This window comes from Oculina patagonica, unplaced genomic scaffold (assembly GCF_052425735.1).
Source record: "Oculina patagonica isolate OP01 unplaced genomic scaffold, crgOcupat unplaced240, whole genome shotgun sequence".
Lineage (NCBI taxonomy): Eukaryota > Metazoa > Cnidaria > Anthozoa > Scleractinia > Oculinidae > Oculina > Oculina patagonica.
The window spans coordinates 568-12,500 of NW_027558081.1; the positions used below are offsets into that span (position 1 = coordinate 568).

Genomic DNA, 11,933 nt, shown 5'->3' on the forward strand with positions numbered 1-11,933 from the left:
TTTTTCAACTAGGCGTGAGAAATTGGTTCGTAAGCGTGAGTTGGCGTGAGATCGAAGTTTTCAACTCACAGGTGTGAGACTCACGCCCAAGGCGTGAGAGTTGGCAGGTATAGTTGTGGTGTATAGCAACTATCCCTCCATGGGATACCAGGATTCTTGTCAGGATGCCCCCAAAACTTTGAGCTTTCAGTTAAATTATTGCTAGTGTTTGTGTTGTGTTTCAATTTTACCCTTGGTACAATTTGGTATTTTCCTGTATTCTGGTGTATGGTAGTATATGATCATAATAAATATAAAACAAAGGAAAATACGAGATTGTACCAAGAGTAAAATTGAACCACAACGTTTGCATTCTTATCCTTTTTACAATAATCAAAATAACTGTAAAATAATTTCTTTTTCTATGCAGTGAAAGATTTCTAGTTGCTGTAGGCAAAAGTGATAGTACACAAAAAGTGAACCAGCCGCAGAAGATTGAAAATTCAACCTGTGTTTTTACTGTAAGTATGCAGTGTCGGTTTCTATTTAGTCAGTCTCATAACAAATAATATAAAAGCCCTGTTCAACCCCTTCTTTCAGGTGGGCTTCTTTTCCGGGAGGGCTTATATATTGGGTTGTGCTATTTTCAGCTGGAAAATTGAACTTTAAAAATCTTTAGGTTTCCATTTGGATGGGATACCGGGGCAAGACTTAAAAAAAATCCCTAGGGCTGACTAAACATTAACCTGCAAAAAATCCCATTCCAAATTTCTGACCCTGATCTTACCATGAGTGTTTAGAATTTTTTTAATACCCGAAAAAAAAACCTACTTATATCAAGCCACCAAAAAAATACTTGCCAAATTTTCCTACCCAAAAAATCCCAGATTCGAACAATTTAAACTAAAAAAAATCCTTCGATCACTCCCATCACTTGAGATCCTGAGTACCCCCTGGGATTTGTGGGGGGGGGGGGTTGTATTTTTTTTGGATGGGGGCTTGTTTTATGTAGGCAGTTTATGTTTGGAATTTTTCGGTTATGCAGAACTTAATATACATTTTCTATTATTATTGTCATAATTATCATTACATGTATGTTAAATTAATTTTTGCATTTAATTCATTGGGTTTATTTGTAGGATCTTGGGAGTAAAGATGTATCTGCTGAAGCCTACCTTGTTGTTCACATCGTAAGAGTAGGTAAGTAGCATCTAAATTAAAGGAGCAGTCCTTTTGTGTGACTGCATGCATCCCATAGTATTGTCAGTAGTAGAGGTGTGGAATTTGTGCTTCATTAATTAAGAAAGCTCATTGAACCTTGTTAGTGTATCATTGTCATGGCCCTTTTAAGATTTTTTTTTTTTGCATGTACAGATCTATGGACATAATTCTGTCAGCTGTATTATTATTAATTATGATAAACATGATCCCTGAATGAACATTTAGAATGAAGTAGATTAATTAATCAATTCCCTTTTATCAGTATTCAGGGTTCTTTTTTTTCTTTTTCTTTTTTTTATTGAAATTTATGAAAAAAGCACATTGCTTACGATAACAAGTACACTACTTACACTACTAATACACTGACGACAGTTACTTACTACATACTACTCAGTTACATGTGATGTTTGGCTTATTATATATACAATTTACACTTGTAATATGTCACTTATTACGCTGTTTTCCTTAAATTACATAACACTTGTAAACAATAAAGCATTTAACTAGTTAAATATTTGAGCGACACATAAAGCTTACATGCAAAAAAATGTATTCAGGGTTCTTTCAAATACAGATGGTGTAGAAAAAACTTGTAAACAGGTGACAAAAAAATCGACATAAAAATGTTGAGAAGCCCATAATTAAAACTGTTTTGCAGTGAAAGAGAAATTCAAAATTGTGTTAGTGGCAAAAATCACTTTCAAAAAGGTGCATGTGTACAAGTGACTACCAGGTGGGCCATTACCACTAAGTAAACAGCTGTTTTGACAACTTCCATTGGTAATGTTAAAGTGTTTCTTATCTAGGGAGAATGCTTACTGACGGTTCCACCAAAAAGGTTTCAACTGCGTCGTACAGGAGGCCTTTTGGATGTGCTGGTAAGTACTGCTATGAGAGTGTCACTTTACATGCTGTTTTTACAACAGACAATTAATTTAATCTAGAACAACTTCTTCAATGGCTTCAAGCTTGCATTCTACACTGGAATAAGATCTGGCTAGTCCCATGTCAGGACTATGTGTACAGGCCTGGTAGATTGTGAACAGAACTAGCTCAAGTTAACGTATACTTGCCATTTTTTCCTTCAGAGTAAAATGCACAAGATTTTCTTCTTCATAGTACTAAGATTTCTGAAGATGGTGACTTGTGATGGTTTCCAAATGTTGTCAAAGATATCTGTAGATGTTGTACAATTTCTGAAGGCTACCAAAGATGTCTGAGCATTCTAAATATGAGTTCATGCCCAGTACTGCAATGCATTTGCACAAAGTTTGGAAAATCCAACAGACAAGAGGCCATTTATAGGAATACTTTAATTTGTGTTTAAATTGATGAGCCTCTCAGTGAAAAAATATGTTTCTTGTATCATTGTGTAGTGTTGGACATTGTTGATGTTTTGACTGGAAAAGAGGAACTGTTGGAAGACAAGGAATTCCACATGCCAATCTTCACGTAAGTGCATATTAATTTAAGTTGTCTGACTTTTGCTTCCAAACACGAATTTTTTCTGTATTTTCAATTGGTAGGGTAAAGTCTGCATTCTAGCCTAGTGGCCCATAAGGCTAGAGCTTATCCCAGTTTCAATAGCATGAAGTGAAAAGGAGTATTTCTACTCCCCACTGGATGGGATGCTAGTCCATCACAGGGCTACCCCCAGCATTAAATTTGCCAATACCCATTTATACACTGACTTGAGTAGAGAGAGGAACCATGAGAGTCAAGTGTCTTACCCAAGAACACAATGCAGTGCCCCATGCCATCCAGGACTCGAACCCAGATAGCTCTATCCAGAATCCAGCACACTAACCATTAGGCTACTGCGCCTCCCCACATTAGTTGGTATAATAACATTAACTTTTTTTCTTGATTATAATAATTATTGTTGATTTTTTTTATCACAGCCTTCTCAATTAGTTACTGCCAGAATATTAATTTTATGTGGGGATGTGATTTTCCAGTTGTAGTGACAGCGATTTCTGGACAGTCCATGATAGTATCATCAAGAAGCAAACCAGTAAATACAGTGTACCCAGCTCAAATAGTGGTAAGTTGAATCAGGAATTTACTTACTAAAGACGTGCCATGATCTATTTGCAAATTTGATTGGCTGTGCCAACATACTACTACAGTAACTATAACTGCATGTAGTCTACATGTTTTACTGGAAAACCACAAAATTAATCTGATTGGTTTTCCCACTGTTGCATGTTGCTCTTGAAAGGGGAAATTATTCTTAAGTTTATAAATAAAGCAACATAAAAAATGTTTCTTCTTTAAAAAATGGGCATTCACTGGATGTCCGGACAACCATGTGGCTAAAAGCCTTTTCCTGAACATATTGCCATTTTCTGAGCAGTGTTGAAATAATATATTTTTGGAAAACAGCACGGCCCTATGTTTATCCAATCAGAAGTAAAACCAAAACCATTTGGATCTCAGTCACCCATACACCTTTTCCCACAGGCAGACCACCCTATGTGTTCGTAGTTAATTATTGTTGTTGACATGAGACGAACAAAAGAAATTTTGAAATCAATAAGGGCTACTGAAATAAAGCTTTAGAAATAAAATATCTAAACTACATTTCGCTCTAAATATCTCAATAAAGTTTAATGAAATGTTTATCGACTCATGTGTCGTATTTTTTCGCCTGCGCGGGCCGTTTTAAGCGCTTTTTAAACTGATTTAGCCGGCCGAAGGCCGGTAAGAGAAGAAAGAGGAGACAAGGCTTGCAAGTCGGCGGCCGACAGAAGCGACCTCCTCCACTTCAAACCAGAATTAACGCCAAACTAATGGAAAACTCACCTATCTGACGACGGCTGTCGATCGGTGAGTTGTTGCTCTATCTCTTCGCCGAATTTTAGCTTCATCCCTCCAACATTTTCCGAGAAAATCCGTGCTGAAATCATGCAAACGGCTTTCTGACTATGATCGGTGCTCGACATAGCGACCAGGGAAATTCCAAACAGGCCGGCCGTTTCAAATTAACCAATCAGCGCTTGGCTTTCCGCGGCAAAAACCCAACCCTGCCCCGCACAGGAGTTTTGACACTTCCGCTGCTGTAAGCGCTGATTGGTTAATTTGAAACGGCCGGCCTGTTTAGAATTTCCCTGGTCGCTATGTCGAGCACCGATCATAGTCAGAAAGCCGTTTGCATGATTTCAGCACGGATTTTCTCGGAAAATGTTGGAGGGATGAAGCTAAAATTCGGCGAAGAGATAGAGCAACAACTCACCGATCGACAGCCGTCGTCAGATAGGTGAGTTTTTCATTAGTTTGGCGTTAATTCCGGTTTGAAGTGGAGGAGGTCGCTTCTGGCGGCCGCCGACTTGCAAGCCTTGTCTCCTCTTTCTTCTCTTACGGCCTTCGGCCGGCTAAATCAGTTAAAAAAGCGCTTAAAACGGCCCGCGCAGGCGAAAAAATACGACACATGAGTCGATAAACATTTCATTAAACTTTATTGAGATATTTAGAGCGAAATGTAGTTTAGATATTTTATTTCTAAAGCTTTATTTCAGTAGCCCTTATCGATTTCAAAATTTCTTTTGTTCGTCTCATGTCAACAACAATAATTAACTACGAACACATAGGGTGGTCTGCCTGTGCTTTTCCTGTGCTTTATGCCGGCTTCATGTACATTTGCTTTGAGTTTTGATTGGTTCACTTGATTGTCTGTGTCCTTTGTGATTGGCCAGACTGATAACTTTGGTTTTGGTTTTCTAGTTGTTGTTTTAAATTATATAATAATTATTGGTGTCTTCATACTGAAGTGAAAATGGCAACTCTTCACTTATTTTATTTGTACACTTCTTCCAGGTATTTATGTTTCCTTGAGGGTTTTTCATGGTGACCTGGACAAGGTGAAGTATTTTTAATATTTACCTTCCAAATGTTTTTTTTTTCCTTAAATAATTATTGTAAATTGTTGTTTAATATGTGATTCTACGTGTGTTGTTGTTTTTTCTCAAGTTATTGAGTTGATTTAAACGCCATTAGCTGCCAGCTGTTTTGCGCGGCTAACTGCTGTTTTAATGCTCGGTTAAGTACTACTTATGGAAACAAACATTTTTTTTGGAAAATTTTGCACTTATTGTCACAATTGGAGAAAACCTCTGTGTAGATGTCCCTTTAGAGTCTTGGAAATTTGTTCTGGCTTCGTTCTGAAAAATTTTTGAATTTGAACTCACTGGCATAACACTTGAACAGCAATGTTACATAGGGCCGTCTGATAAGACATCTTATGATATCCAGCATGACGCAATAGAATGCAAATAATGTAAAACTATTAATATTAAATACAAATTTTATACTGATTACTGTATTTTTATACTTGTTTTAACAACCCTGCCCTTGATTGTGCATTATTATTTTTTTAAAACAATGTGTTATTATTTCAAGGTTCAAAGTGAGAATCCCCTTTTGTTACCCAAGGGGACTCCAGTTGTAAGAAAATTAGGATTTCCTGATGTCATCATGCCAGGTTGGTGTCATGATTATTAGTTTTTAACACTATTTAATGTTATAAAAATAATGATGACGATTATCATTAAATATAAAAGTAAAATATTACTCATAAATCTAGAGTAGTCGCACTTGATGTAATAATTATATCTAACACAAGAATGCGATGAAACACTGTCTCTAGATAGTTTTTCATATGTTGTCTCAATCTAAACAAAAACTAAATTGATGGGGAAATATAATTATAAAAATCTTGTATTCTAAATGTATATTAAGTTCAGATATTCGAGCCAGTGTCGTGGTTATTTTGTTAAATTTGGTCAATTATATATTATGAACTATAAATGATCCGGTTTGCGAAGCTTTATTTCAAGCTACCTTATTCTTACTTATTTTGAATAGAACAAACATTATTATTTCATGGGACTTAAATTTTGCGATTTGGCCAAAAAAATATGTTTGATCACAGGCAGTAAATTTGTGTCACATTAAAAGCAACATCTAACCAGACACACACTTTAGCTGGGAAAATCAAGTCCTCAGGTGGCGTTTTTTTTTTCTGCCTTCCACCTATTATTTACATTCCTGACAGCGTATGATAGCAACTGCATCACAAATGAAATGCAGTACTTTTTTGTGTGGACTTTCCACACATTGTTGTGATGCAGCTTTTTCCGATTCGGGGGTCACTTTCCGTATTAACTCGATTAAGTGCCTTCGGAAGTATTCGATAGTGTTCGGGGAATCCGAATATTCGGTGAGACGTGATGGGTAGTGAACCATTCAATCAGTGTGGAGTAAGTCGCACTTTATTCTTGTAGTCCATGAGCCAGGACCTCAAAAATCTATTTCCGTAGCACCCCCAACCGAACAAAGTTTCATTGGTACCAAATCAAAGCTCAGGGCCTAGTGTTTTATATTCAACTTGTTTCCAGCTGTAAAAATGGAGCTTAACGATGAAAATGAGGTGTTTGTAACAGGGGGTGGGTGCAGGGGATAAATTTGAAACATTAGATCGGTGTTATATAACAATGCTGATATCTATAACATCGTTACACCAATATTCATTAAATTTGGAGGAGTTAAACAATCGATCATACTCTATAATATGAGATGCTATTTAATGAATTAGCGAACGCCCTAGAGGCCGTTGCTAAGGCCTATTTAATGAAACAACGACACTTCAAATTCTGAGTTTCAGAATGAAAGTTAAATGGCTGCGTTTTTAATAAAAGCTGTATTAGCGCAATAAAGGTTTAAAAAAGGAAGTAATGTACAAACTAAACTACTCTCCGGGTGAATAATTTCGGAATGAGCAAGTATTTTCTTGCATTTTGAGGTATTTAATACCTTAGCAACCATTTGTTTACATGCAAACCTTTGTGTACAGTATGCACACTGTCAAGCACACTGCACGGTTATATCCAGCAAGTACAGCGGTTATGATATAAATGGAGTGAAATATATTGTGCTAGAATGAAATGTGGTCGTTTTTGTACCAGTTATGTCATTATGGCAAAGATTGCTAGGCAAGGTTATTGAAAACGTTGTTCTTTATTACCATACGGAATGGTGAGTATACTGTACTTCATGAATAGCTGGTATATCAACTTCACAAACCCATCTCAGTTTTGTGTTCATATATGTTCCTAAACTCATTTAAATTCCACGAAACATGAAGAAATAAGGAAACTGTTAAAAATATGGAGAAACCGCGAACACATTCCTATTCAAACAAAACGACAGCTTCTATTTACAGAAATGACGGTAAATACAAAATGCTATCGATAATGCCCCCAATGGTTCTAATCATTCTTTTACACTCAAAATGTAATAAAAATAATGATAATGATAACCGTAATTAGTAAAAATAATAATAATAACAATGACAATAACAATAAAAATGATAACAATAATTATAATTAAAACACATTTAAACAAGATTACTGCATCATTTTTAAGAAAATACTACTATCAATGCAGGTCCTGAAAAGAAAAGATCTAACAATATAAAGAATCACAATATTTAAAGAAAAAAAACATAAAAAAGAAAATTTTAAGCTTTCCAATGGAGTCGCAAATTCTAAAAAAATGTGTTTTTCTACACATATTAATTCTAGGTATTAACTAATTAAAATTCAGTATCTTCGGGGTCCCTCTTATCCCCGTCTATGTCCTCCTTGCTTGACCAGTTGGTGCAACTACGGTCCTCGCAAAGACATGCATCTCTGCAAAGCATACCACTTCTTGTCCAGGATCAGCGCCGACTCCGGCACTGTACCTTGCATCCACAACAAACCAGCTCCATCAACGCTTCATGTACTAGAGCTTGGTCTGTGTAATTAATATTCAGTTCCTGGTCCTTTTATACATCATAAGTTACCAACTGAATAATGGGCTGTCGGTTTAAATCCAAAGCATATCTCCAAATATAAGCCTGTAAGGTTGCTGTATATGTTTCTTGAGGGCAGACATTCAGTGGCGGGAGGTGGTGCGACTGTAATTCTTCATTTTGCAGAATAAGTGGTATCTAACTTGATTAACATCTTTCCCTGACTTTCCATACAAAAAGCCCACAAGTTCTTCAACATCTGCTGCATGTTCGTCCCTCGCATGTACATTATCGTGGCCAAAGGGAAGAACTAGTTCTCGTAGTTTGTTATTTCCTTAACTAGCTTAAAAGCTTTCATTTTCCGTTTGCCGGAGATGCATGGCACCAACCGAATCGCAGCCAGTCAGTGCATGAAGGTCTGGAAGCACTTTGCATACTTTTTCCGCTAACTGATTGCAAACACTGGAAATGTCCACGATTCGAGAATGATTCTGAGTTCTACTTACGATGGCAATTTTTGCTGGGCTGTTTGTTTGATGATGGCTTGCCAGCACTTTCACGTCTGCATCAGAAGAGTAAATACTCAATACCCAATTCCCTCTATAGCGCGCGCCTGCAGGGAATCACGGTAGTTGTATTCATCAAACCATGCGCGAGACTCAGCAATGTGCATCGTTGCTGAGTGTCGCGCATGGTTTGATGAAAACAACTACAGTGATTCCCTGCAGGCGCGCGCTATAGAGGGAATCGGGTATTGTCGATGACCATTGTGAATGCATCCATAACGTGCAAAAACATCCCAGTTCTTCCTGCTCGGTATAAAGCTCTGGGACTGCCGTTGACAACACACGACCATCGCTTCCCGTAAGTCTTGTACCCAAGGAGCCATCTGTGACGTACACAACACGTCCTTCTAGCTTGTGAGAATACGAATGTCTTGCTCATTCACAAGCAAGGAAATGAAGCAGGCAAGTCTTCCCAGTGCTCAGAATTATCTTCCAACGTTGCTGTGAGCTACTAATCTCCACAGTCTGTCCATCCCGACTGCGCTTGCTTCTTTCAGCATTTTTGATTGAAATTACAGGGTACCGATGCCCGGCTAATAGCACTATATGCACTGAAATTGCTGTCTGCCTTGATAATGACATCCCTGCCTCCTGTCATCGCGGCTTTTGATTTCACAGCTTTTGTAAACGTTTACAGCTTCAGTTTGGTGAGGGTGTCGAGGGTGCCATTTTTCAGGATTTGTTACCAAGATACTAGATTGACAGACGCGCCTTTGCACGGGCTCATTGGTCACTTCCTCGTGTGCTGCTGGTTAAGATGAGAGTTTCACTTTTTTTGCTATCAGCTCTTGTCCCACAGTCTTTATTTGTGCATGGCCAATAGCACCTCTAGCTTGTGATATCCTCCCTTATGACCTTCGCTCTAACATCCTTCCATTACTCTAAAGACTTCATCTTTCCTGATTTGCACAGGTTTAAAATGACTTCTATAGGTCTTATTGTTAAAGACACACAAATTGCCATTAACATTTCTAACGTGGCAAAGGCATTTACCTCACTGGGTTTGGGTTACTACCATTGACTGACCATTGACTGATCGAGCACGTTTTCTTTGAGGAATCATTTAGTTCAGTCATTATTGTATAACAGTAGAGCCACAGTGCAGCAGGCAATATGGTTCAAGTCGCTACATTGTACATACAAAATATTCAAAGCTTATAAACAACAGCAAAGGCACTCGAAACCCTCGAAATGAAACACACAGTCAAGAAAATGATACTTGAACATTATGCAAATGGCATGCACTATTGATGCTGCAAAAATTGTGTTATCTTATTCAAATATAATCAGCAATAATCTCATTAGATAATTACATAATAATAGTATTGATAATTAGTATACGTACCAACCACAGAAACCACAGATACAGAATAATTTTAAAAAAAACATTGGCTATTACTGGCATAATATATAAAGTGGAATGCAAATCGTGTCCTTTTGTATACATTGGTGAAAGTCAACTATCCTGGAACTCTCGAGGGGCAGAGCACTAACCTGGCACTCGAGGCAATAATGAGTCTAAAAATAATAAAATAATATTTCAAGAGGAGGCTCCCCTCACATGACGTCATTTTCAGAGAGGTCCTCAAATAAAACTAATTACAAGGTTAAAAATCAAGTTAAAAATCAAGTCTGCCATAAAACAGCACTCGGAGACCACTGGACATGACATTCATCCAAACTTTGTAGAACGGAACGAGGCGTTTGCAGCCGAAACAAAAGCTTATTTTTTAAAATCTTTGCATTCCACTGTAAACACCGAAGCTGTTAATGAACGCCAGTCTTTCTCTAAAGCGTATTTGCCACTAATTATATCCCTTAGGGACCGTCAGAAGTTTTAAACTTTTAAATTTGTTCTTTTTGTAATTTCATTCTGAGGAAGGCTACAGAAACGTTGCCGAAAATTAAATTTTAACATTTTAAAGGAAAGATACAACCATATTTTTAATTTTTATTATGACCACTGATCACCCAAACAGCAATAGTTTTTTAAATACTGCTATATTTTAGCTCATCGTACTACTTTTACGGCCCAGCTGTTCAAAAGTCTACATGTAAACAAATGGTTGCTAAGGTACTAAATGTCTCAAAATGCAAGGAAATATTTGCTGACTGAGGGATTTTTACATTTGTAAGTTTGTACATTTCTTCTAATTATAGCTTTCATTGCGCTATAACAACTTTTATTAAAAGCGTGACCATTTAACTTCCATTTTGAAACTCAGGATTTGAAGTGTCATTGTTTTATTATATAGGCCTTAGCAACCGTCTCTATGGTGACAGTTAATTAATTACAAAGCATCTTATGTTAAAGAATATGATCGATTGTTTAATCCCTCCAAGTTTAGTAAAGTTTGGTGTAATGGGGTGGGAGATATGGGCCTTGTTATAATATACCGACCTGAATGTTCTAAAGTTATCCCCACCCACACCCTGATAATAACCTCTCGTTTTTTCCTTTAAGCTCCATTTTCGCGGCTGGAAACAAGTTGAATATAAAACACTAGGCCCTAAGCTTTAATTTGGTACCAAGGAAACTTTGTTCGGTTGAGGGTGCTACGAAATTGCTTTTCCAGCCACTTTTTATGAATTGGCTCGTGGACTATTGAATCTAGAAGCCATAATTATTTGTCACAGCTTTCGAAGAGTGTGTGGTGGCTGGTTAATTAAGCTGGTTAAGGTCACGATTGTGTCATATAAGCCGCGCCGCAAGTTTTGAAATCAACTGCCCAAGAGACTTGTTCGCGAAGAGTTTGAAATGAATCTCCTTAGTTTTGAAAAAGACAAAACTCGTATATCGTGTTAAAAGGATGAAACTCTTTCAAGAAGCAGAATATTTTCCCGCGTTCAAATGTGAAAAGGGTGAAACTACTTCTATTTGGCGGCAAATAGTAACACCATCAGTTGCCGAAAATAAACACAGCATAAATGCGCAATGAGTCATTAAAACAAGTTCGATGATCATGTTGTTTTGCATCTCTTGGACTGCCGGAATATAATTCACGTGCTCTATTTCTCTCAAGTCATGAATAAAGTAAGACTGATGTCGAATTCAGAACTGCCCAAAAATGTACATTGTCCTAAAAGTATAAATATAACATCGACCCGGAAAATTTGCATGTTCAAACTGTGCGACAAAATAATTTAATTTGGTTGAAAGAAATTGAGTCCTTCGCAGCTTCTCAAACCACCCAAAGAACAGTGAATATTTCTTGAAGAAAAATATTACTTTGCCTTTCTAGGCAAGCTACTAAGAAACCGAAAACAAAGCTTATTGAAAGGTACTTATTCCAGAAAGGTTGTAAAACAGCGGCAACGCATTGAACGAAAATAAGTTTATCGATGAGTTGTTTACACAGGACAGTTCACGTGCT

General features: G+C 37.2%; 1 protein-coding gene across 1 annotated transcript; it reads left to right on the forward strand.

Moving 5' to 3' along the window:
- Window positions 1-409: 409 nt before the first annotated feature.
- Window positions 410-5,680, forward strand: LOC144640296 (dedicator of cytokinesis protein 3-like; the record flags this gene model as incomplete). The annotated part of the gene is made up of 7 exons (XM_078499475.1): window positions 410-500; window positions 1,119-1,179; window positions 2,007-2,078; window positions 2,577-2,652; window positions 3,159-3,244; window positions 5,017-5,060; window positions 5,599-5,680. Coding segments are annotated over 7 exons (512 nt in total), but the record flags the coding sequence as incomplete, so codon positions are not given.
- Between the last annotated feature and the right edge of the window lie 6,253 nt (window positions 5,681-11,933).